This window comes from Anolis sagrei, chromosome 5 (genome assembly GCF_037176765.1).
Source record: "Anolis sagrei isolate rAnoSag1 chromosome 5, rAnoSag1.mat, whole genome shotgun sequence".
NCBI classification, from domain to species: Eukaryota; Metazoa; Chordata; class Lepidosauria; order Squamata; family Dactyloidae; genus Anolis; species Anolis sagrei.
In genome coordinates this window covers 170,309,331-170,336,304 of record NC_090025.1, presented here as the reverse complement: position 1 = coordinate 170,336,304, position 26,974 = coordinate 170,309,331, and the positions used below count along the sequence as shown (strand labels likewise).

The window sequence follows — 26,974 nt, the reverse complement described above, 5'->3', positions numbered from 1 at the left end:
ACTCTGGGGGTTGGTGCTCATCTCCATTTCTAAGCCAAAGAGCCGATTTTATCCGTAAACACCTCCAAAGTAATGTGGCTGGCATGACTGCAAGGAGCACCATTACCTTCCCGCCGGAGTGGTACCTATTGATCTACTCACATTTGCATGTTTTGAACTGCTAGGTTGGTAGAAGCTGGGGCTGACAGTGGAAGCTCATGCTGCTCCCCAGATTCAAACCTGCGACCTTTCGGTCAACAAGTTTAACCCACTGTGGCTATTTCACATAAGATCTGTCCAAAGCTGAATTTATAAGGAGACAGGAGAAGATGAGTATTTATTTGGGGGATCACACAAGATTGTTTGCCTAGTTTGGAGTAAAATTCAACTTCCAGTTCTATCAGCTCATAGTCAGCAATATTGTTTAAACTGGCCTTGACAACCTTTCCTTGTTTTATCCAGAATTGAACATTCAAAGAAGTGGTCCGTGGTTAACTATCTTTGATACAGTTCCAGCATCTTTTCTCCTGCCCCCTTTCTTCTCCATTCATTGTGGCAAATCTTGCCCAGAAGAAGAAAGGAAGACACAAAATATCTTCAAATACAGCGGCAGCTGGGTGAAGGGTTAAAGCAGAGTGGGAAAAGAGCATCTTGTTTCTCCTCGCTTGAACTTGCAGTCCGCTGGCTGCCTTTCCGAATGTTCAGCTGAGCATGGCAGAGATTCTCTGCTTCCAGCAATGGTACAATCTTGTCTGCCATTTACATCCATTCATACCTTCCCTAACCCCCTCCGTCAATTGTAGATTCAGGCAAGAGAAGAGAAAAGATTAAAAAACCTAAGCAGGAGCAGATGTTTTGCATCAGGTTTAAAGCAAGGCTGCGGTAGCTACATTATCTTAATCCTCCAAGTAGGATATGTGCTCTGGGGCAAGCTCTTATTATTTCTGTTTAACTTTACAACCCTACTACTGTATACAAATGTTTGCTTCTTTTCTTCCCCTTTCTTTTTTTAAAAAAAATCTCAGCTTGGAAACTCAGGGAAGTCAAATGATATGAACAATTTCATGTTGACCCTGAGGGAGATCTAAGTAGGAGCTTAGAAGCAAAACGAAAGAGTGGGTCATCTACATGGAAATAAGTTTACTGTTATAGATCTATATTGGATTTTTTTTTAATATATCAGGTAGCGCCATACATACAAAAGTACTCATTTCTGGTGTGGACACATTTTCCTCCAAAGAATAATGTTTTTTGAGGACATACTCAACTTGCCTAAGGGCTGAGAAGGGCGGTATACAAATATAGTAAATAAATACATAAATAATACTATAGGAACCTATGCATATGCTTTCAACAAAAGTCCATCTAAGTATTTATCATGTCGCAAGCAAGTTGAGAATATAGATATAGAAAAACCACAAAGTAAAAAACTTGGCATTATGCTAAATGTCCTTTGACCAGAAGCTGGTCGCTTGGAGTGTCTCTGGTGTCACTGTAAGGTCCTCCATTGTGCATGTGGCAGGTCTCAGGTTGCATTGCAGAATGTGGTCTGTGGTTTGCTCTTCTCCACTCTCACATGTTGTGGACTCCACTTTATAAACCCATTTCTTAAGGGTTAGCTCTGCATCTTGTAGTACCAGAGCACAGTCTGTTCAGTGCCTTCCAAGTTGCCCAGTCTTCTGTGTACACAACAGTATTTGCCCACAAGCACAAAGATATTTACTATCAATAGTAAATAAATTGTTATATACAGTGTAGACATATTGAGTGAAATACACATAGTACAAAATATTCAATTACAGTGGTAATGCTCTGTATAACAAAGTGTTTTTTCCATACTCTTTGGGTCAACATATTGTTTACAAGTTGAAAGTTTATGCTTAGAATATGCATTGTTTAAGCTAGGAACTACTTTGTTATACAGATCATTACAATTGTAATTGCATATTTTGTACTATGTGTATTTCACTCAATATAAGTCTACACTGTATATAAAAATTTATTTACTATTGATAGTGCATATCTTTGTGCTTGTGGGCAAGTACTGTTTTGGTTATAGTCAGGAACCGGGGTGGTGGTGGTGGTGGTGGTGGTGGTGGTGGGAGTTTCTCACCTGGTATCAGCCACTGATTGAAGTTCCGGGTTTTAACCTGCCACTTTTGGACTCTTGCTTGCTGAGATGTTCCTGCAAATGTCTCTGTAGATCTTAGGAAGCTGTTTCTTGATTTAAAGCATTGGCATGCTGGCTGATATCTGAACAGAAGATGGGCTGGAGATGTCAATGCCTTGGTCCTTTCATCATTTTTCTCTGATCTTGATTTAGGCTGATTAAAGTGGTTTTACTTAGATGGACCTTTCATTACTGGACCTGGACCTGTAATGAAAGGACCATCAAAGTAAAACCACTTTAATCAGCTTAAATCAAGATCAGGAAAAAACAGTGATAGAGATCATTGATGATGATGATGATGATGCCTTTTAAGACTCCGGGTGGCTTAGTAACCATTAACAACATACAAAAGTTTGAAATGTTATTGAGCTACTGAAGAAATGAATCCTGTTTAAACAAAGAACAAAAAAAAAAGCGTAAGCCGTTTTTAAAAGCAAGTAGAACATTTTCTGTGCATTATGAGCTCATCCAAAATGGTAAAGAGTGTGAAAACCATGCCATATGAGGAACGGCTTAAGGAGCTGGGTACATTTAGCCTGGAGAAGAGAAGGTTGAGATTGATAGCCATGTTTAACTATTTGAAAGAATGTCATATTGAGGAGGGAGATTGTTTATTTTCTGCTGCTTTGGAGTATCTGACATGAAGCAATTGATTCAAGCTACAGTAGAGGTTGCTCTTAAACATTAGGAAGAACCTCCTGAGGGACAAAAAAACTCATTGACAGCATAATATGCTGCCTTGGAGTGTGCTAGAGTCTCCTTCTCTGGAGGTGTTTAAACAGAGGCTGAATAGTCATCTATCAGGAGTGCTTTGTGACTGTTCCCACATGCTCCTCATGGTCTCTTTCAACCCACAATTCTATGGGAAGCCCATTTCCTCCAAGCAAAGGCCTACCAATGCAGAAAACTGCTTGTAGAAAGATCTCAAGGAGGGTCTCTGTGTATCCTGTCTGGGAAGGGAGTTTCCGAACCTGGAAGCATCCACTGGAAAGCCTTCTCCTATGTTCCTAAAAGCTGAAACTGTGATAGTGGTGGGATAGAGTGAAGTGCCTGTCCAGAAGATCTCAAAACACAAGCAGTTTTGGAAATGAGAATATGGTCAAATTTTCTTTGAATCTTAGTTAAACCTTGTCCCCACTGTTTTGCAAAAAATAATAACCCCTTCTTGCAGAATGTCTTGCAAAATATTAAAACACAGCAGCATTTTCTTGTGAAATAATTACGATTAGCTTCATAAAAGTGATTTATTTCTGAAGAGTGATTTAAAAAGGTAACATACCGCTTCCAAATTGAGTGGGCCCTTGGTATCCACTGGGATTTGGATACCATAATCCGTTTGATGCTGTAATCCCATTATAAACAGTGGTATAATAATATGGTGTCCCTGATATAAAATTGCAAAATCAAGGTTTGCTTTTGGGATTTTAAAAAATATTTTCATGCCATGGCTGATTGGGCCTGTGGATTCAAAATCCATAGATATGGAGAGCTGACTGTATATCATTATATAGCAACCTAGACAGTGCAAGCAGGGGCAAGCAAGATGACAATTTAATCATGACAAACAGCACTGACAAGAGTATTTCCTTTGTAGTTGTTACTTTAATGAGAAAGGCTTGTGCAGGAATGCAAGCAACTGTCTCTAATCAGGAGACAGCTGACTGTCCAATTCAGCCTTTCATGCCATTGGAAATATGGCTTCCTGAGAGTTTGAAGGCTTGTGCATTACCTATCACAAACACATGGTTTTCATTTCACATTTCAGTTTTATACTATCAGTTGAATGGAGAAAATAAGCACCTTCTCATGGAGAAAAACAAAACATAGTCATGAGAGTAGAAATAAAAAATGCAGAATGGAAACCTGTTCCATATGTGTATAATTACAGGCAAGATGAAGGGTCTCCTAATTCGGTGTCTTTTGGAGGTCATAATAATTGAAAACCAGCACAGTAGAACTCAACTCTGCCAATGAAGGGAATGATGGAGTAGACACAACTTCTTAAGGAGGAGCAATCACTTGCCATCACATCAAGCAACAAAATGACAAATAGTGATTCGTATCACAGGGATTTGTGGGATAAAACCCATGTCACCTAAGGAATTTCCATGACCAAGTGGAGAATCGAAACCTGGCCTCCAGAGGTATAGTTCAACACTCAAACTCCTAGTCTTAATTTGTACTTTATTATTAAGTCATCTTGAGCAATTCTTTGTTGGAAAGACAAGGTTTAAAGTAAAGCCAGAAGGAGAAGGAGAGAGAAAAGAGAAGGGGAGAGAAGATTTCAATCTCTTTCCTGACCCTCTGTATAGATTAATAAGCAAGATAAAATAAGAGAGCGCCCTCACTCCAGGAAGTTGATTTTACAATCCCAGATCAGATCCTGTTGTAAGTCCTGGTTAGAGTACCTTTGTGTTAAATCATCAGGAATCAATTCATAGATCTTCTCTAGTTGGACTAGCCAACCCCCATTTAGTCTTTGATGTAGCAAAATTCCTAAAATGGTGATGAATCCCATGACCAGAATGTTTTTGCATTCAGCCATGGCAATGTAAGTGGTGCCAAACTGCATTAATTCTGTAGTGGAGATCAGTGGTTCTTAATCTGTGGGCCGTGGACCACCAGTGGGCCGTGAGAACAAAAATCTGGTCCACAAGCCTCCTTCCTCTTTATTTATTTATTTTATTTCCACTCCTTTCAAGCCGCCTGCCAGTCCTTCCCTATTACTGACCACCCCCACCCCCTTGGATCGACCACATCAGTTCTAAATTATTAAATATGGTTTTCTGTGGGCAAACAGATGGTGACTACTGGATGCCATATGTTCTGTATCAGAAACTAGAGCTGATGTGGTCTGTCCAATTCAGTTTTCTGAATCAGCACTCCAAATAACCAAACCAAATCTAAAGCTGACCAAAAACTGATTTGTAACCCATTTTGTACTAATGATGGAGAGTGGTCCCTGGTCAAAGTTGTCCATGGTCAAAAAGAGGTTGGGAACCACTGGTATAGATGCACCCTAGGTCTCCTTGTAAAGTACTTCAAGACTTGCATGCTGCTTTAACAAAAAACAGGGGACAATTGCAAGTTCATATCTGTCAAAGCTAACCAGGGGTTGACTTCTTGTTTGCCATTCTGTTGGGAACCTTTGTGACCAGGTGGGGCATGAAACCTGACAAATTCTGGAGAAGCAACAAAAAGCAGAGCTGGCATCTTTGAGCAGATTAACCGAGTGAAACAATTAGAGCTTGGCAAGAGTTCAGAATTGATGAAAGGGTTGTAATGCAAAGCAGACAGCGGCTGTCTGCAATTGGATATGGAATAATGAGCAAATCCAAAGGCCTTTACAGGGGTGGGAGAGGAACTAACAAGAATCTTTTTGAAGGAGATAAGCACTTGAAAAAGACTGAACAACAGTTTTTTTATGGTAGACATAGTCATTGTCCAATCATACCATAGAGCAAATATAAGATATATGATAGTTGTTGTTGGTTTCTTTTCAAATTGGTGTTAGGACCTTATTATGCATCACATTAAAAATATTGCCGCCACCAAGGGTTGTTTTTAATAAATGATAGAGTTGTCTATTTTAAATCAAGAGTGCAGAATATAAGGGAATTTAGCTTAGCACTTCCCCACTCAACACCTCCAGCAAATGGTTAGCTCCAAGTAGAGTACACCCATTCAATTAATAGGAACTTGGTAATGCAACTGTTATAGAAATTCTATTAATTTGTCCAGTTTACTCTCCTTGGATTTAGGTTGGTCTCAGCTATGCAAATTGCAAAATATAATACAGAACTAACACTAAGCTGATCAGTTATAAAGCTCATACTGAGCTGGCATATCTAAAATTGTAGCATGCCCTGTATCCCACACATGGGCAATCTGTTTATATGAATAAAACATTTTTTTAATTTATTTATAGTATTTTTAGTCTACTCTTCTTACCCCGAAGAGGACTCAGAATGGATTACAGAACCCATATACGCTCAACTTTCAATTCTGTTTACACTAACAGAACAGACAACAATACATAGATAGAGGTATATAGGCTTTCCCATCTTCAGTGTCTTGGAGGCTGTGCTCAATTCTGGCCCCAGGGGGGTGCTGTTGCTCCATCCTCTGCAAGCTCTGTTTGCAGGCTTTCTCCTTAGATTGAATTGCTGGCATTTCTTGCATTTCCTTATGGGTGCCCTTTAAATACCTCCCTGCTAAATGGTACTTATCAACTCACATTTCTGTTTTCAATCTGCTAGTTGGGCAGAGGCTGGGCTAAATGGCCAGGCGCTCACTCTGAAATGCCAGAAAAAGGCAAAGAAATCCAAACTTTATTTCAAAAAATTAATTGAAGAGATCTCTTTTTTCCTGACTGGCTTTGAAATGCTTACTGATAAGGCATTATGTATTAATTGCCATTCTAACTTAGTGGGGATGTGGCAAAGGCACTGTGAGCTCACACTTTTACAACTTAGCTAAAGTTGTGCATGTCTCAATATTTTAAGATTCCATCTGGCCAGTGTCTAGAAACTCTCCAGAACATAGTGTTAGTAATAATGGCCTAACACCACCATTAATTCTATCTAGTAGTCAATGGCACTAAAAACAAACCTCCATTGGTCTATTCTAAGTAGGACTAATATCAGATTTTTGAGTGTCATCCAATGACAATTGGTGTCTCTTAGATCAATGGATCAGTGAGCTGAACTTCAAAAGAACTATCCAAGGTTCTGCATTCTACTCCAAAATAGTTACAGCATCTTGGAGAACTCAGACTAAATGAATGACCCACTGACGTAAGAACTACCAGCTACCACAGATATCAGCTCAGCTTCTGTGGATAATGGTCACCATAATGTTAGAAAGGTATCGTTGTGATGACTCAGAGTTAGTCCAAGGCATTTTGCTGCTGAACAAACAATGGCACCACCATTCACTCAAACCAAAATGCAGAGAATCCAAAGCTATGCAGTTATTTTGCTTCTTGAGAGAGTAGATTCCACAAGCATATTTCCCAATCTGTGGCAGGAAAAATACAAGCTACCAATTCAGTAACACATCGTAACTCATTTATGAAACTGTAGATCTTTTGACCGAGGCAACTGCCTCACTCTACCTAATGATAAATCACCCCTCTGATGCCTTCATACCTTTGTGAATCATACCAAAGGTATTAGATAGATTTGTGCTTCTGATTCACTCAGAAACTTGTGATTCTCTTCTGTGCTATAGCTTTCTATGACTTTGAAGATAACATTGATGTAATTTTTAACAAAAAAGGGGAGGGGAGGTCTCTGCCTTTATCTCATTTTCTTGGGTCTTGTTTTTTGGTGTGCCAAGCAGTGGCAGTGGGCCATAACTTTTGCAGATGCTCTGATTTTCTGGAGATTGGTCTCTGCTGTTTACAAAAACCTTTCCTTAGCACCCCGTTGAAGTCTTCTTGTTCATCACTTAATGCATCAGCATGAAGTTTTACACTAAAAAGGATTTACTGGCAAATCATATTTGTCATTATCTTTTTGTATGACTGCTAATTTTCCATGGGAGATTTAGGGGCAGTGATCTATTTTTGAAAGACGAATCGCTGGGGAAGTACAAGATGCTGCTGCTCCTACCATTAAGCCTTTGAATAAAGGGCATCCTAGGTCAATTGCCTCTTATGCACATTAGTGAATGGCAGTGTACAAATGGGGATGGAAAAGATGCCATGTAGACAGAAGAGACCTTGAACCCAAGTTCAAGGGCAAACTGTGGGAATTAATACACATTCTCATTTGGGAGCTGACAGAATATATCAATTAGATTTCTTCCATATTTGAAAGAACTCTACAAATATAGACAACCAAACGGAAGAACGTGCATAACAATGCAACAACAAGATCACTAATTAAGCAAAAAAGCAAACTCGCTGATTACAGCCCTTAGTTTATCACAGATTTGCTTATGAGTCAATTAGAGTATACCAGCATAAGCTGAAGCCTGGTAATTATTTGACAAAATTTAGATGTGTAAATTATGTAGCTGAATCATACTCTGAAAAATAAATGCATCTGTATCTGATTGGGATATAAGAAGAAGCTCAAAGGGCTGCCAAATAAGAAACAAAGGGAGTCAAATACACCACAGTGTTTTATGGAATTCCTTGTTTGTTGTACATATTGAGGAAGTTTGAACATAATCTTCCACATTTTATTAACCCACCACCAATCAGAAAGTATAATTCTATTCTGCATACCATTTTACAGAATTAGGAAGAAAAGACCAGATAAACTAGTTAAAATTGCAGCAGTTTGCTTAGGATTGAATCCACAGGGAAGGGCAAAGATTTGTCATCTGTCTCCTGTTTTATGTGTGTCTTCGAGTCATTTATGACTTATGGTGACCCTATGCGAACACATCATGGGATTTTTATTTTACTTTAACTGCATGTAAATCTGTTTTATATTTGTGACTATGGTGTGGCTTAAATTTTAGTCCCATTTATAATATGGAAACTCTTCAATGCATTGGGGCCAAAACAAACCGTAGTTAAGAACTTAAAGTTATCTGCAGTTTTCTCTCTGACTTTGATCATGATTAAAGAGTATACTGTCATTGAGTTTAGCTTGTAGGTACAGTAATTGTCATAAAATCATAGAGTTGGAAGAGACCTCATGGGCCATCCAGTCCAACCGCCTGCCAAGAAACAGGAAATCACATTCAAAAAACTCGCTTTAAAGACATTCAGATCTCAGCTTCAAATCCTGGTTAAGGAAAAACTTCGTTAATATTAATGATTATGTCTTTGTCTATGTATTCATTAATTGGTTACAATAGGAAGGCAAGCTGATTCTGGAGAGTCAGTAGGAAGGTAAGCTGACCCTGGAGAGTGGAGATACTAGTAATTTGCTCACCTGGCTCCCCTAATCCTTTAAGAGATTAGGCAGCTCAATCTATGACATGATGTGGCAATTTCTAGAGCTGACTCTTTGATTTACTGTTGGTAGGGTAAGCATTTGTGAAAGGGGTAGTGTCTTTCAGGACAGTTAAGGCCTTTGTGAATAAGAATCTGTTGAATAAGCGTCTGTTGAACAAACAATTTTCCCTCTGGTACATCTAAGGCACCAGATGCTTTCTGAACTTGAAATCTAAGTGGGGTCAGTCCTTTTTACCACTTGAAGGGGCGACTGCCAATGAATCCCAGGTGATGTAGGTTATATTTCAGGTGAAGGAACTGGAAAAAATAATCTCTTATTCACTGCCTCAGAAAAGAAGTCTTAGCCATCACCATTGTCTATGAGACATCCTCTGGAGAAGAGAAGCTTAAAGGGAGACATGATAGTTACCATCACATATAGAATCATAGAATCATAGAGTAGGAAGAGACTTTGTAGGCTATCCAGTCCAACTCCTTGCCAAGAAGCAGGGAAATAGCATTCAAAGCACCCCCAACATATCTGAAACGCTATCGTGCCAAACACAGTGCATGAGTGATTTGCTGCTCCAGAAGGCAGGACTAGAAACTCATTGATGGAAATTCCTAGGAATTAGAGTTTAGATAAAATTCGGAAAAAGCTTCTGAACAGTGAGAGCTGTTTGATAGCAGTGAAACACCCAGCCTTGTGAAACAAATGACTCTCCTTCACTGGATATAAGTTGAAGCTAGGATGACTATCTGCCATGCATTATAGGTCCTACATTGAGCTAGGAGATAGATATGATATTCCAAATTCTCTACCATTCCAGACAAGATTTAAAGATTTTGAATAGCAAAACACATTGAGAAAGTGCCACATTTTCTCCCTTTTCATCACTGCCATCCAGTATTGAAGTATTGAAGATACTTCAAGAATACCTCACTCTGTTGAAGTATTTAGATAACGTTATTGGTTATCTCCTGGCAAATAATGTTTTGCTGCTATTTTTTAACGTTAGTACAACATCTGATTTGTACTCAGCATGCAGCCACCACCATAAAATTAAAAGCTATATTAAATTAATTTACTTTTCACACCTTTCCCTGAAAGTTTACCTTCAGGGCAGGAATGATTACACGGTTATTGACTTAAATGTCGGAAACGTTGCTAGCTTCTATTTCCACAGCAGATTGCAAAAACAGCAGCATATTTTCCATACATGTGACAATATTGAATGGCCAATACCAGCACCGCTGGTATAGAAGTTACACAATCATTTAAATCTTATTAAATCCATATATTAGGCCAGTTTTCAAATGTTGCCTCCTCTTTCTCTCCTTGGCCTAGGAAAAAATCTTTAGTGAAGATTAGTTTTAGGAACCATTCAGTGTAGAAGAAAGATGTACTTTAGAGGTTTTCTTCCCTTGAGATCCAAATCTGTTGATTAGCCTAGGATACCACGCACGTTGACTTGGGTGGACACCATTTGCAGCTTTGCCTCAGGCAGCAAAATGTGTGAAACCAGCTGTGATAACTGCCTAATGGATCTTAAATTCTCTTCCTCTGCAGATTTTTCAATGTTTGCAAAGTGTTCTAAAATCAGTCCTAAATCTGTCAAACTCTTGGTAACCACTGTTTATTGATGCTTTGACATTGTGAAAACAACAAAAGCAAGAATTGTTGTTGTTGTTGTTGTTGTTGTTGTTATTTGATACACAACAGGATTAGAACACAGCAAACAAAATCACCTTGCTGGCTTTTGTATTGGATCACACATTGGACACTTCCCAAGTGTCTAGGACTGTGTGATATTTCGGCAAATAATGCATGCAGATCCGAGTAGGGTGGCTTCTTGCAGGTGACAATTGGTGATTTTGTCAGTGTTAATTGTTTTCAAGTGCTGGCCAAGGTCTTTAGGCACTGCACTCAGTGTACCAATCACCACTGGGACCACCTTTACTGACTTGTGCCATAGTCTTTGCAGTTCGATCTTTAAATCCTCGTATCTGCCTTTCAGAGTTGTTCCAGGTGGGGTACATAATTCAAATAAGAGATAAAACACTATTAAAACACATACAACAAGATGCACAGAGTTAAAATACATGTTAAATCCACTGATGAAATAAATGCAGGTTAAAATTCACAAGTTAAATTTTTCGGGGTAGGCCTGTCAGGAGAGCTAGTTCATGATGTGTGTCTTAAATTCTGACAGTTGATTTGGCTTTTCTGGCAGGACATTCCACGGTCTTGGGGCAACTGATGAAAAGGAGAAAAAAAATGTGAAATCCCAGGCTGATTCCCAATAGTAATCATTCCACATTTGTGGGGATTAGGGGCACCATAGTACCTAACAATGCCTAGAGAAAACACTTCTCTGAGCATTGTTAGTGCAGTTTTATGGTTAATGACTGGCAGATGTTGACACTAGAGACACATTGCACAACCTTAAAATGCCTACATATTTTAGGGTGCACATTGGGAAGCAGTAGAGGTAACGGTAAATACAGCTGTCATGAATAATCAAATCTGTGATTTCTTAACCCACAAATGTGGAGGGATGACAGTACACAGTTATAGTCATATGATTCTACTTTAACTGCTAATCTGCTATGGTTCCATTGTATGGAATCGTAGGGTTTGCTGTTCAGGGGAAAGCTCTAGTGCCTCACCAAACTACAGAACCCAGAATTCTATAGTTGCAGCTATGGCAATTAAAGTGGAACCACAATGATATAATGTGAATGGGAAAGGGTCCCTTGTCACCTATGGCATTGAGGCCATGATTAATAAACTAGATCTTTTGATGAGGGCCCTTGGTGGTCAGCAGGTGGCCCATGACAACAACATTGAAATGTCGAAAAAAGCCTTGTGAAATACCTGGCCATGTTATTTCTTGTGCCAAATCTATTTTACGCTCTATTTGTTCTGGGGTTTTGATTTTGGAAAGGGAAAATCCAAATCACAGCAAATGGAAGTTTGGTTTAGTGTTTTCTTTGCCAGCTTAACTGTTTTTGCCCCTATTTACTAAGTGAAAATATGAAGAAAAAAAATCCATTGGTGTTATGATTCTGAGGGTTTTTTTGAGTCCCTGTAACTTAATCCTCCCCATCCTGTTATTGTGTTAAACAGATAAAACAGATACCCAAACCATTTACGCTACTAAATTCTCAATAAACAGACGGTAGTAATGCAAGTGAACATTTTGTTATATGTTGAACCACAAAAACAGCCTAGCTAAAGGTGGTGTGCTCTTGGCCTCTTATTGATTTGAATGGCATCAAAAGCCAGCATAGGTTACTCAAAATCCCTTCAAGGCATCATTTTGGCGTGCCTACCCTCCTTTGAGAATAACAAGAATGTCCACACATTTTATTTCCCTTGCCAAGGTCACAGTCAATGAGGATGACAAGATGATTCATCCTTGAGTGAGACAGACATCAGCAGCAAGAGCACATACTGTGTTCATTTCCAAAGCCTTTTGGAAACTTATGCCCTCCTGCTGCGTCCCAGCAGCAAAGGTCAGCGCGAGTTTGGTGCTTCCTTAATATGAGCAGCAAAAAGTTCATTTTATGTAACGAAGGGATTTGCAGTGTTTCAGGCAACGTGCAATGAAAATACATTTTGTCCCAGATTGTTCTGAAATGTTTTAGTGGAAAAGGAATGGGTAAGGAATTTTTCCTTGCAGCTTAATCCTTCAGTCTTACTGGCTGGAATAATTGTTTCTGCAGATCAGTTAATACCACTGATAGTAGTCATGAAGACCAAAACCCCAGCTTCACAAGCAATGTATCTCCAATAATAATAATAATAATAATAATAATAATAATAATAATAATAATAATACTCTGGCACAAGCCAGTATAGGTGGTCCCAGTGGTGATCGGAACACTGGATGCAGTACCTAAAGATCTTGGCCTGCACTTAAAACACAATCAGTACTGACAAAATTACCTTCTGTCTACTGCAAACGGCCACCCTACTCGAATCTGCATGCATTATTCGCCGATGCATCACACAGTCCTAGATACTTGGGAAGTGTCCGATGTGTGATCCAATGCAAAAACCAGCAAGGTGATCTTATTTATTTGTTTGTTTATTTATTTCTATACCGCTTTTCTCAGTCCTTAGGCGACTCAAAGTGGTTTACACAACAATGCAAAATATCACAAAACAGTATAATGCAATTAAAACAGATTATAACATCAACAATTAACAACAGTATAACAATCATAACGCCTCAACAATAAAATCAGAATCCACTCTCATTATCCATTGTTCCATATTCCTATGTTCAATTTCACTGTTTAGTCAAATGCTTGTTCGAATAGCCAGGTCTTCACCTTCCTCCGAAACGCCAACAGTGAGGGGGCCGATCTGATGTCTGCAGGTAGGGCATTCCACAGCCGAGGGGCCACCACTGAGAAGGCCCTGTTTCTCGTCCCCGCCAGGTCGCCTGCGATGCAGGCGGGACCGAGAGCAGGGCCTCCCCAGACAATCTTAGTGTCCTGGTTTAGTGTCTTGTTTGCTGTGTACTAATCTTGTTGTGTATCAAATAACAATAATAACAACAACAATTATAATTGCATTTGTTGTTTCAAATAATAATAATAATAACAACAACTACAACAACTTTATTCTTATATCCTGCCTCCATCTCCCTGAAGGGACTCAGGGCAGCTTACATGGGGACCAAGCCCAATATAAACAAAGGTTACAAAGTAACACAACTATAAGCATATAACAATAAAATGTACTAAAACAATAAAACCAATAAAATGTATGATATCATAAAACATGAACCAAACATCAAACAACCAGTAGCCGAGATAAGTGAGCATGTGCAGATTTGAGACCAATAGGACAGGACAAGGGCTTGTGCAAATGCAAACTGTAGGGCTGGGGCTGGGAATAAAGTGCTGGAGATCCAACCAGAAAATTTGGGCTAAGCAGACTTAATCAATAGCTAAACTACTCTTCAAAGGCATATTGGAATATCTAAGTCTTCAAGTCTTTCCAGAAGGTGGGGGGAGGGCTAATTTAATCTCCTAAACAATGTCCCAGAATGCTTGTAAAATATGCAAACAAACACAATATAGTCTATATAATAGGAGAACTATAATGACTGTGTAGCATGAACGATGAAAAAGTCTACATAAACCTGAGTCATTACTCGCAGTTGCTGACCACTTTATCACCTGAAAAGGGAAGTTCTCTTCCCGAAACCGTGTATTAGAAAACCCGGGCATCCCTGTAGCACCGATACTGTACCTACAACTAGACTTTTTCACTCCTATATTGAAGGATTTTCATCCTATTTGGACCTTCACTTCTTTTTGGAAGATGTTTTCATTGTATTTGGACCTCTGAAGCTTTCATACGTCGGGACTGATATCAGACCAAGACACTGTCTGTTTTGAGAGCAGTTGCTCTTTTTTTCATTGTGATTCTCATTCCACTGTATTGAGCTTTGTATTGGGAATTGTGGTGTTGTTACATGCTACATGGTCATTATAGTTCTCCTATTGTATAGACTATATTGTGTTTGTTCGGCTAATTTATTCTCCCTAGGAAGAGAGTTCCAGAGCTGGGGGCCACCACCGAGAAGCGCTTCTCTCTCTCTCATCCCCACTGACCATGCTTGTGATGGAGGTGGGAGCGAGAGAAGGACCTCCTCAGCAGATCTTAGAGCCCACGCTGGCTCGTAAAGGGTGATACGATCGCGAAGAAAAGCAAGACCTAAACCATTTAGGGCTTTGTAGGTAATTAACTACACTTTGAATTGGGACTGGAAACTAAAATGGGTTTTCTTTCTCCATTACAATATATTGGTGAGATATCCCAAATCATTTAGTTACCCACTTGGGGAATACTGAATAAGAATGACTTTTGGACTCATCCAAAAAATGTTGTTAAAACTTCCGGAATGTTTTGGCATGTTTTGGGCACTGGAACATTTATATTACTGACAAAGATAAGAATCTAGTACTTCCCAGTTTTGTCAAATCAGTTTCCAGTTATCTTTGAATTGAGAAACCATAATTTAATTTTCAATTACAACCTGAAATGAAATTATGGTTTGAAATGTAAAATTAGATCTCACTTTTCCATTTCAGAGGTAACAAGAAGTAATTCTTTTTTCCTGAAGTTTCCTAAGTAAAATTTCAAAACTGGTGTTGTAATCTGGGAAGTGCAGTCTGTAACTAAAAAAAATATAAATCTTACAATTTTAATGTAGTAATTTGAAAGTCATAGGTTCCCACCTGATAGCTGATTATATGTAAATTACTAGTTCTCTAATAAAATGACATATGCATTTTAAAGAGAATTGTAATACAGCGAAGAATTAGAAGTAGGTGCTGAATTTCTATCTAAGATGTCTGCAGCTGATTCCAAACTGTCCTGACTTATCCACATTTATGCTTTCTTTACACAGTTGGAATTATCCAGCACTGCAATCCTTCATCAGATTCGAAGGGATCAAGTCACAGACACATGCCGAGCCAATAGTATGTCCAGCAGGAAGCGTCGTGTCCTGACACCCAATGATCTCAAACATTTGGTGGTTGATGAGGATCATGAATTGATATATTGCTATGTACCCAAAGTGGCCTGTACCAATTGGAAGAGAGTTATGATGGTCTTGACTGGGAGGGGTAAATACAGCGATCCAATGGAGATACCGGCTAACGAAGCTCATGTCTCTTCAAACCTGAAGACGCTCAACCAATACAGCATCCCAGAGATCAACCACCGCTTGAAAAACTACATGAAATTTCTCTTTGTCCGTGAGCCTTTTGAGAGATTGGTGTCAGCCTATCGAAACAAATTCACCCAGAAATACAACACTTCCTTTCACAAGAGATACGGTACCAAAATCATCAAACGCCAAAGGAAAAATGCAACCCAAGAGGCCCTTCATAAAGGAGATGATGTGAAATTTGAGGAGTTTGTGGCTTATCTCATAGACCCACACACCCAAAGGGAAGAGCCATTCAACGAACACTGGCAAACGGTCTACTCTCTGTGTCATCCTTGCCATATCCATTACGACCTTATAGGGAAATATGAGACACTCGAAGAGGATTCCAACTACATCCTTCAACTTGCAGGAGTAGGAAACTTTCTCAAGTTTCCCACTTATGCAAAATCTACAAGAACTACTGATGAAATGACCACAGAGTTCTTCCAAAACATCAGCTCGGAACACCAGACACAGCTGTATGAAGTCTACAAACTTGATTTTTTAATGTTCAATTACTCCATGCCTAGCTATGTGAAGTTGGAATGAGGTGTGCGGAGAGCCAGAATGAAAGAGGAATAATGAAACCTGTTTTATTTAAGATTTTTATTTGTCACGATTACTTATGAAGAATGGGTTATTTTGTAAGTTAATATTTGTTTTTTTCTTTTTGAATGATGCTGCGAGCAGCATAGTTGGAAATTTATTATTTAAATTGTCAGTAAGAAAGGACAGCTCTGTTTGCAGGGTAAGAAAATTGCAGCGACTAGAAGTGCTACACTGTCAGGGGGTATTTGTTCTTAATGTCCCGATAAATTCCTTTCATTTTGCATTGCTTCATCAGTCCTAGCCTTTATGTTATTTATGCTTATTTAAGGACACATTAGATCTTTTGCTAGAAGCTGAAATATGACATTGTGTGGACAAAGACAAAGGTTTTTTGTGCTCTCTCTGCTAGAATTTGCTTCTCTTCCTAATGTCTGTTCATGACTGGATATTTCTCAAGTGATAAACAATACAAATATAGAAGGCTGAGTTAAAGTTGCTCAGTGAATACCTTTGACTTGCCATTATGAAATTTGCTCCATAACAAAACAAAACAAAAACCCACACAGTCTGGAGCTGGGAATTGCTTTCCTGTGAGGCCATCAGTGAGCAAAAAGCATCACAAGCTGCAGAACATTTCAAAGGAATCGGGTTGCAAAGAGTTTGATACTAAGCGTACAACAGGTTCTCCCATTTAGGTGGCCCTCCAGGTTCTTAAACAGTGATTCTCAACAAATGTTTTGAACTTCAGCTCCCAGAAGTGGCCAAACATTAGAGGTTTTGGAGGCTGAAGTCAAAAACATTTGGAAGATTAATCGTTGGGAACCACATGCTTTGGAAGATTTCTATAAAATAGAATAGCCTGAAATGAAGCACCTGTATTTCCAATGCTGATAGCAATCACTCTAAAAAAAGGATTTTCTTGTACTTTTGTCCTTCCAGCCTTGGAATGCAAAAGTTCACACACACTGTCTAAACTCTGAGAAGGAAAAAACATGAATGTATATTGCAACGAGAAACATCTTTAAAACTCTGCTTTCTTGGATGTGTTGTTTATAACTTTTTAAAATCTTTGCACTTGGAATTTCCTTCTTTGGCACCAAGGTGATCATGTGACAATGGATGCATTGCCATTATAAGCAGCAGCAGCCAGCAGTAATGTTATTCAGAATTGCAGTGTGTGAGCTGATTGATCTGTAAGGCTGGGCAAAATATTTTGAATGAATTAATGTAAAGGGATCCCCTAGTTCATTGGGGAACAGACTTTTAAAGAATTGTTAGAATTAAAAATGTTTAAATTTTTAGATTATTTTGGCAAAGTTTAGAGGGGGCAAGCATCATTTAAGAAAAGAGAATTACCACAGGCCATTCACTTTTACAGTGGTTGGGGTGCATGAGTCATGCAAAAGTGGAAATACCACATTTTTAAAAATGCTGTATTTATTTACTTGAGAAAATATCTCTCTAGGAATACCTAGGTTCTCCAGCATGACTCTCATAATCAACATCTGGTGGAAGTTGGCCACAGAGTTTTACTGCAAGACCTAGACATTCCCAAAGAGAATGTATTAAATCTGTGAAAGTTAAACTCGCAAATATGGAGACGAAACAGTCTCCCTTCTCATATGGAACACTAAAGATTGGTCATTTCAGAATCTAAAAAAACATCCACAGCCCTGATCTGGATTCAGGTGAGCATTAGAATGGGCAGTTTAAACTCCCCTCACCATTTTAACTAAATATTAGAGACATGTGGTGGAAGGGTTAAAGAAAGTAAACAATACCATTGGCGCCAATAGATTTTGTTGCTGATTTAATATCTCCCATGTTGGAGTGATGGGGGAGGAATAATTCAAATTAGAACAAGCTCCTAAGGAGGCTTACATCCGGCTCATCTGTTAACATTCATCCTGATCTTAATGGCATATATTTTGAACTGAAAGCCAAGTGGGTGCATTCCCCCAAAAGAGTGGAATGATTTGTACATTTTAGGTTCTCAATTACATCAGGCTTTGTTATATGGTTAAAGATAAAGGTTTCCCCTTGACATTAAGTCTAGTCAAATCATGTCTGACTCTGGGGGGGGGGGGGGGGGTCATCTCCATTTCTAAGCCGAAGAGCCAACGTTGTCCATAGATACCTCTAAATCATATGGCCAGCATGACTGCGTGGAGCGCCGTTACCTGCCCACAGAAGTGGTACCTATTTACTTACATTTGCATGTTTTCGAACTGCTAGGTTGGCAGAAGCTGGGGCTAGCAGCAGGAGATTACCCCACTCCCCATATTTGAACTGCCAACCTTTTGGTCAGCAAGTTCAGCAGCTCAGCAGTTTAACCCGGTGCACTACCTGGGTAGCATACATTATTTCTCTTTCTTCAAGTCATGGTAATCCTGATCCTGCTATATTTGAGCAATAAGATTAATCTTTTCTCCATTCTGTTATGTGCAGTAGAGGCCTTCCTTAATTGTGCCACTGCCTCAAAATATTTAAACAATTTGGTTCATCTTCAGAACCAAATTGTTTCAGTTCTTTAGTTAATATGCAGTTCTTCAGTTCTTTAGTTAATATGCAAATACCTGCAGATTTAATCAGTTGGTCAATTAAAATCATATCAAATATTAATTTACTAAACTGAATGACAATAATGATTATTATCATTATAAGAAGGCCAGCGTGTTCCAAGTGATTAGTGATTAAGTTTCTAGACAAAGAGCCTGATCCAAAGCACAAAGGCATCAATGCATTTCTTTGAGCCGTTGAAAATCAGGTCAGAAGAATGTTTTCATCAGGCAGATAAAATCATATCTGACCAGGCTTCAGAGATGTGTACAGCAAACGATTCTCACTTGATTCAGTTATGATTTGGTGGAAGATTTATCATCTGTAAGAAACATACACAGAACATTTGTTGTCCTAGGAAGACAAGACCTGGAGTCCTTTCTACTACACACAGAGAGCTACGATTCTACTTTAAATGCCATTAATGCCAGCCTATGGAATTTTGGAATATGCATTTTGGAAAGAAGTATTTAGACCTCTGAGCAAGGGAGCACTAGTTTCTCCAAACTACAGCCCATGGGATACAACCACAGTTAAAGTGGAATCACAGCACTATAAATGCATAATGTGAAAGATTCAGATTTCTCTGTGGTCTAAGTGATGGGCTAATACCATCTCCCAGATATACAGGACCCATCCCCATTTGTAGATATACCTTTTGCAAATATGATTATTTACAGATTTGATCAATATAGCCTTTAAGAATCTACAACCCCTCTCTAGTGTGACTGTGGAGTTGTCTGGAAAACCCAGGGACTGCTAGAAGGAACACCTCTTTAGGAATCTCTTCCAGCACCAACTTTATTATAAATTTATGGTGGGAATTAACTACAGAATTGCAGTGGAAAACCTAGAGATTCCTTGAGAGATTTCCACTTTTGCGGGGGTCCTGCACCCTTAACCATGGTGAATATGGAGGGCTGATTGTATATAAGCCCAGGATTAAAGCCAGCACTGCTCTCACAAGTGACTTTGTTCAAGAAGCAGAGTTATCCAAGCTGACCATTAAACCTAGGCAATGTTTCACCCCCATACTAAAGAAGATGATGCTTCAGAAGTATCCGCACTGCCAGTTGAAAACTTTAGTGGGCTGTCTCAGAACTTCTATGAGGGATACTCTTGGGTCAATAACAATGTCTTACTTTAAGGGCATTATGAACAGGAGGGGAAATCCAACATCCAAGTGGTGTGTTCAGTGAGAGTTTAAATGGAGAAGCTGGACAACACTTCTCTGTGGGGAGTCACACCAACCACATAATGCTGATGCCAATACTCTCCTGGCCCACCCAAACATGTAATATTGAAATGCTGTTGCTTCTTAATTTGTCAGAGATTTCATGTCAAGTGTCTCAGTGATGACCACAGAAAGTTTAGAAGAAGAAGGCCAATATTTCAGCATTCCAGTCAAGAACATGGGGCAATCTTCAGGTATCATAGCATAAATGCTTCATTAGGTGTTATCCAAGATGGTACGCATCACCTATTACTATATACGTATACTATTGTTATATACGTATCACATGCACATTCCTTTTTACAACCCCTAAAGAAGGCTGTATAAGTATTTCCTGTCTAAAAAGCATTGAACTAATTTAAGAAATAAAATATTCTTTTACATATTCTGAGACTCCATATCTTTTCCACATTAGATGCGCTGAATGCTTCCAATTCCTCTGCATTCCCCTCATCCCACAAGCCTAAAGCATTTACCCTATATACTGATGTATAAGTCTGGAAATTTTAGTCCAAAAGGCAACTCAAAAAAATTGAGTCGACATATCCATGGATATGTAATACTGTACCATAACCAAAAAATAAGCAGTTACCCCCTTTATCTGCCACGGTGCTACTTCTGGTCTTTTTTAAATGTCTGGACAGGGAAATGGTAGCAGCAACCATGGGCAATTGGCATTGCTACTTTCCTCTCTCCACAGAATGACCCTCAAGTTATCCACAGATCATACCAAAAATCCATAACTGGCCTCCAAACTCACTCGATTCATACACGAGGTCAACTTATACATGAGTATATATGGCATTTTATTCCTGCCCATATCGCTACGAGTCCACCAGATCATTCAATAAAACAGCCATGTTTCCAAAGACAATACTATGTCATATGAAAGAGTTGTGGCTTGCATATCACACAGGCAAAAGTTATCCTCGATCCATCTTTTACCACCCCAGTTCTAGAGAGGCGGGTATGCTCTGAATGTCTCTTGCAATAGCAACTTAAAAGTAGAGTATAACCTTTCTTACACTAAAATTTACTTCTAGTGACAAATTTTACCGTTCTCTGGAAACAACTTCTCTTGGGAGTTTCCTCTGTAGTTTTTAAATATCACTGATCACTTACTGATTTGAAATATTAATTGCAAGGACATCTAAGGTTCACAACCTGTGGATTCCCAGATGTTTTGGCCTCCCAACTCCCAGAAACCTTAACAGCTGGTAAACCGGCTGGGATTTCTGGAAGTTGTAGGCCAAAATCCACAGATTGAGAACCACTGATCTAACTAAGGACATACTCAGGTCCCTTCCACACATCCCTTTATCTCGGAATATCAAGGCAGAAAATCCCACAATATCTGGGTTATCTAAGTCCACATTGCTATATATGCCAGTTAAAAGCAGATAATGTAGGATTTTCTGCCTTGATATTCCGAGATAAAGGGATGTGTGGAAGAGCCTCAGAGTAGTATTGAGTTAGACCAAAGGTTGATCTTGCAACCTAGCATTTTGTTGTCTGCAGTGGCTGTTGGCAACCACCAAATACAGTCCACAGAAAGAACACAAAGGCAAGAATCCCTTCCAACTGTTCTTCCCTAGCCACTGCCACTATCCTACAGCTGATATATCACTATGACTGTTAATAGCTATAAATAACTATATTCTAGATGGGTTTCTTTCCTAATCCTCCTTTATACCCATTCAAATTGTTCTCCATCGCTATCATCTTGTGGCAGCAAATTCCATAGAGTCACAATGTGCTATATAAAGAAATTCTTCTCTCAGTCTATCTTCAAATCAGAATATTGTGTTGCATTTCAGAACTGGAATGTCACTTACTGTTTACTACCCATGCCATTAAAACTTTAGCTTGTGGATATTTAAGGTTGCTTTAAATCACATTAATAACGCATTTAAGCATTAAATGTTAAAGGAACGCTTCTCTTTTAGGTAAAGCGATATTCCAGTTGCAGCTGCTTTGTGTACTTTGTCTGAGACAAAGGATTTTTTACCTAGAAATTGTTTTAAGTAGATAAGTATGAATAATTGATTCACTATAAACAAGAGGGAAACCATGTTTTTGACATCACAGGCTTAGCTGGTTCAACGAACAGCACTGCAGGACTTATGATTTATGGCATCATGTCATTCTTTGGCTTATTTTTTTACTTATGGGAGGTGCAACCGAATAGGAAACCGGAGGGCTATTTATGATGCAATCCCATGATTTTTATCTATAAAGCTGTTTCAATGGAGGGGAGGGGAATATACCAAGGGAAGAATAAATTGAATTCTTTTCTTTATAGTACTCATCTGTCTTATTTACCGTGACTGGAAAGGGGAATAGAATTCCATTTGTGAGCAAGAGGGTGTTGATCAAGCACTTTTTGCCTGTCAGTGCAGTGTGAGATTGTCACAGGAAGGAGGATGGGGAAGAGGAGGTTTGTATGAAAAGTTGACTTTAATTTTTTGCAAAGAAAATAATGCTGTTGTTCCTGCATTCAGTGGAAGGACTTGTTTATAACTGTATATTGCCTCAATCAAATAATCTACAAAAGCATCAGAACTTCTAGGGTGCCGAAGTTCTTTATCCTTACATAGGAAGAATTTCATTCCATTTTCAAATTGATATAAATGTACTAAAATGGCTCTTTCTATCCAAATCAATATGTAAACTCAGTTGTCCTTTGGTATTCACACCCTCCTTCAGTTCTGAGATTCAGTAGTACAATTTTCTAGGCCAGAAACATATAAAGATGCATACATAAAGAAGACGGCAATATGCAAAGGCAATATGCAAAGAAAAAGAGCAAGTATTATAGAAAGATGTGGGAGAAAATGTTTTATAATAAAAGCAAATGAAAAGAACCATTTCACAGTTTCATGAATGTCATAGTTTCATGCATTTCAACTGAATCACTGTTCCTTGTTCACAGTACTGTACTGTTCACAGTAAAGTAGGAGGGCCTACTTTACACAAGATATAACATAGAACAGGAGGGGGAATCATGCAGCTTGCAGATCACATGGAAACCTCAGCTGGGTCCTAAGGGTGACCCTCAGTCAACTGATTGGCATCTGGAGAGTTGAACAATTCCCAACTTTGGCCGGTTCCATGTCCAATAGACTCACTGAAGCAATGGGGTTTACATTTCATTTCCCATTCAGATTTCCCAAATAATTTCAATGAGTCTACTATAGTTGGGTCTAGCAATTGCATCATGTGGTTTGTTGGACCTCCACTCTCAACATTCCTTCTTCTGCCTGCTAGAGCTGGTGGAAATTGCAATCGGAGACATGATTTGTACCCTGATTTGGCCCATTAGCATAACAAAATTTGATATAGCTCAATCAGGGCTGTACCACTTCAGAATACAGAAGGATTAGATGTTTGAATTATATGCCATGCATGTAAACTCCTTGTTTGTAGAATGTAGTGATCCAGTAGAGACAACACAAAAATTAAATTTCTTGAAACTTGGATTGAATTTCCACTGGACAAAAATGGAAAACTACATTATACCACATGAGATTATATGTTCATCTAATCTAGGACTGTCTTTTCAAACTGGCAGAAACCATTCATGATTTCAGGTAAAGGTCTTTCTTGTAGCCTGATGCCTGATCTTTCTACATTAAGATGCTAGAGACAGGTGTAGACAGCTGCCTGCAAAGCATATGCTATCCTCCAATACCTGTGATCATTCCCCTCTGATATGGCTCAGCAAATGGACAAATATGGTCCCAATGTATTCTGTTTCCCTACTAAAGGGATAGGGAATATTGTTCCTTCAAGATTTGGTGGTGGACAACTTCCATCAAGCTTAGCCAGCCGTGAAGGATTGCAGGAGTTATTCAACAACATCCGGAGCTCATCAAACTACTATAGTACTATGATCCCACTTTAGCTTTCAAGGTTCCATACTAGGCCATCCTGGGATTTGCAGTTCACATAAGGTTGTTTAGAAGTCTCAGCTTGAAGGGTGCACTGCCTTATCAAACTACAAATTCCAGGATACTATAGAACGTTACTGTTAAAAGTAGAATCACAATGCAGCATGAAAGGCAGGGCTACACTACTATCACATACAATGACTCTGTATTGATAATGATTAATTTACAGGCAAATTATTATTTGTTTAAATAGATATAGCCTCTCCTTTCTCTTATATGGAGGCTACATAATCATTGTATGGTTATTTTATATAAATCCATGCAGTATACTGAAAGAACCTTCCCAATGAATCAATCTCTGGTTGTTTCAGGTATCCAGTGTAGGCATTTTAAATTTTTTGAGATGATGACTCTTATTGCCAGATGTGTAAGTCTACAATTCTCATTAGCCAGTATACAAATTTGGGAGCTGTAGTGCAATTCATCTTCGGTTGGCAAGACTATTATAGATTACCAAGTTCAGTTCTTGTGGGTTTTTTCGGGCTATATGGCCATGTTCTAGAGGCATTTCTCTCTCCGCCTCTAGAACATGGCCATATAGCCCGAAAAAAACCCACAAGAACTGAGTGATTCCGGCCATGAAAGCCTTCGACAATACGATTACCAAGTTCTTTTTAAATGTCCAATGAAAATCCACTGACTGAAATCAAATTTTATAATCCACATCTGTAGGCATGTAATCAATTCTGAGAACATTATCAGGTGCTTCTGATGTTCAGTGGACCATCAGTTGCTTCTGGTTAATTGAGAGCACTAATTAGACATTTATGATATGCACTGGAAGATAGGAATTATAGTTCATCAACCTCTGATGAGACAAAAGTCCTGACTCTTGATCAAAGGGAAGAGGGCAAAAAGCAACAGATTTCAAAGGGACAGTCCCAACTACAGAAAAATAGAGAAACATGGATGCATAGTGTAGTCCTATGCATATATTTGCTGATGCAAGACTTCATTCCATTAGGGCTTCTCATGTAAGCATGCACAGAACTGCAGCCTTGAGAAATAAAATACTTCTATAAGCAGATTGTTAGAGCAGGTACGTAAGCCCCCCCCCCCCCCCCCAATTCACCTCTGCTATATTTGTGTCCATTGCTATCACAAATGTACTTGTATCTATATTTTTAGTTTCCTCTAAATCACCAGAAGCAAAGCATTGGGTGTGGCCCAGGCTAAATTAAGCAATCATGTTTATTTTAGTGGAGGAGACTGAAAGATGTATTTGTAGTGTCATTGAAATAGATGGGAAATATAGAATTACTTGTCTGTTGAAAAATAAGTTTCAGTGAGATTCCGAGTATGAATAAGATTGTTGTCTAAAGCGCTTTTCACTGCACTATGCCTATTTTATTTTTGTGTAAGATAACTGCAAAACATTCAAGGTTTAGTATTGATGGAATCGAACTGCAACCAAGAATGGGTGTGATGCAGAGAAAAGCCTAAAATGCTTACCACTGTATAATAACTATTTATTTTATTTTACTTTAAGATAATTGCAAATCATTCAAGACTTCTTAGTGTTGGAATATTTTACTGAAAACAAGAAAACAGTCCATTTAACACAATTTCAAAATAGATATGTATACTTACCAATCAATTTTAAGGCCACTCACTTGTTTTCTTCATCCCGAGAGAACACATATCCTTACCCACCATCTTCTAGAATATTTACCCTTCCAAAAAAGGAAGGAAGGTGGTTTTCTTGGGGTTTTGGAATGCCTTTCCCTTAACCTTCTTGCCAGGTATGTTTGTGTGCACAAAATCCCCAGGACCCTGGAGAATTGGATAGCAGGGCAAAAACAATGCATTACTAGTAGGGTTCTTAGGTGAAAGGCAGGGCAGGGCTCCTATCCCTTCAATAGATGTTTAGAAGGAATTTCAGCAGGTGCTGCTTGTCACACAAGCTTCACCTGCTCAAAAGTCCTTCCAAGCAGACATTCAAGGAACAGGAGTTTTATTACCTTTTTCACATGGAAACCTTAATTACCATATAATGTATTTTTTCTATTCAGAAAGGGAAGCACAGCTCTGGGCCCACTGCCAGCTTTCACTAGCCCTTACCATCGGCTGTGCTGGCTGGGCCTTCCAAGAGTTGAAATCCAAAGCATCTGGAGGACTAAATGTTCCTTAGCCCTGCTCTCATTAATTATTTGTAGACTGTCTTTTAAGGGCAGTTTTGCAAATTAGTCAACTCAGTGGATGCTTACACAATTTCCTCTCTCAAAACATACCTATTGGGAGGGATAGCCAATAGTCCAGAGGACAGGAGCAGAATTCAAAACGATCTTGACAGATTAGAGAGATGGGCCAAAACTAACAAAATGAAGTTCAACAGTGACAAATGCAAGATACTCCACTTTGGCAGAAAAAATGAAATGCAAAGATACAGAATGGGGGACGCCTGGCTCGAGAGCAGTACGTGTGAAAAAGATCTTGGAGTCCTCGTGGACAACAAGTTAAACATGAGCCAACAATGTGATGTGGCAGCAAAAAAAGCCAATGGGATTTTGGCCTGCATCAATAGGAGCATAGTGTCTAGATCTAAGGAAGTAATGCTACCCCTCTATTCTGCTTTGGTTAGACCACATCTGGAATACTGTGTCCAATTCTGGGCACCACAATTCAAGAGAGATATTGACAAGCTGGAATGTGTCCAGAGGAGGGCGACTAAAATGATCAAGGGTCTGGAGAACAAGCCCTATGAGGAGCGGCTTAGGGAACTGGGCATGTTCAGCCTGAAGAAGAGAAGGCTGAGAGGAGATATGATAGCCATGTATAAATATGTGAGAGGAAGCCACAGGGAGGAGGGAGCAAGCTTGTTTTCTGCTTCCTTGGAGACTAGGACGCGGAACAATGGCTTCAAACTACAAGAGAGGAGATTCCATCTGAACATTAGGA

The 26,974-nt window shown here is 39.0% G+C and overlaps 1 protein-coding gene across 2 annotated transcripts in view; it reads left to right on the top strand.

The window, feature by feature from the left end:
* CHST11 (carbohydrate sulfotransferase 11) overlaps nucleotides 1–22,911 on the top strand; it is a 262,676-nt gene extending 239,765 nt beyond the window's left edge. For both annotated transcript variants that reach the window (XM_060776906.2, XM_060776905.2), the window contains exon 3: nucleotides 15,479–22,911. In XM_060776906.2, coding sequence (XP_060632889.1) covers nucleotides 15,479–16,333 — 855 coding nt within the window. In that variant the 3' untranslated portion in view covers nucleotides 16,334–22,911. The remainder of the gene's footprint in view (nucleotides 1–15,478) is intronic.
* Nucleotides 22,912–26,974: the final 4,063 nt, after the last annotated feature.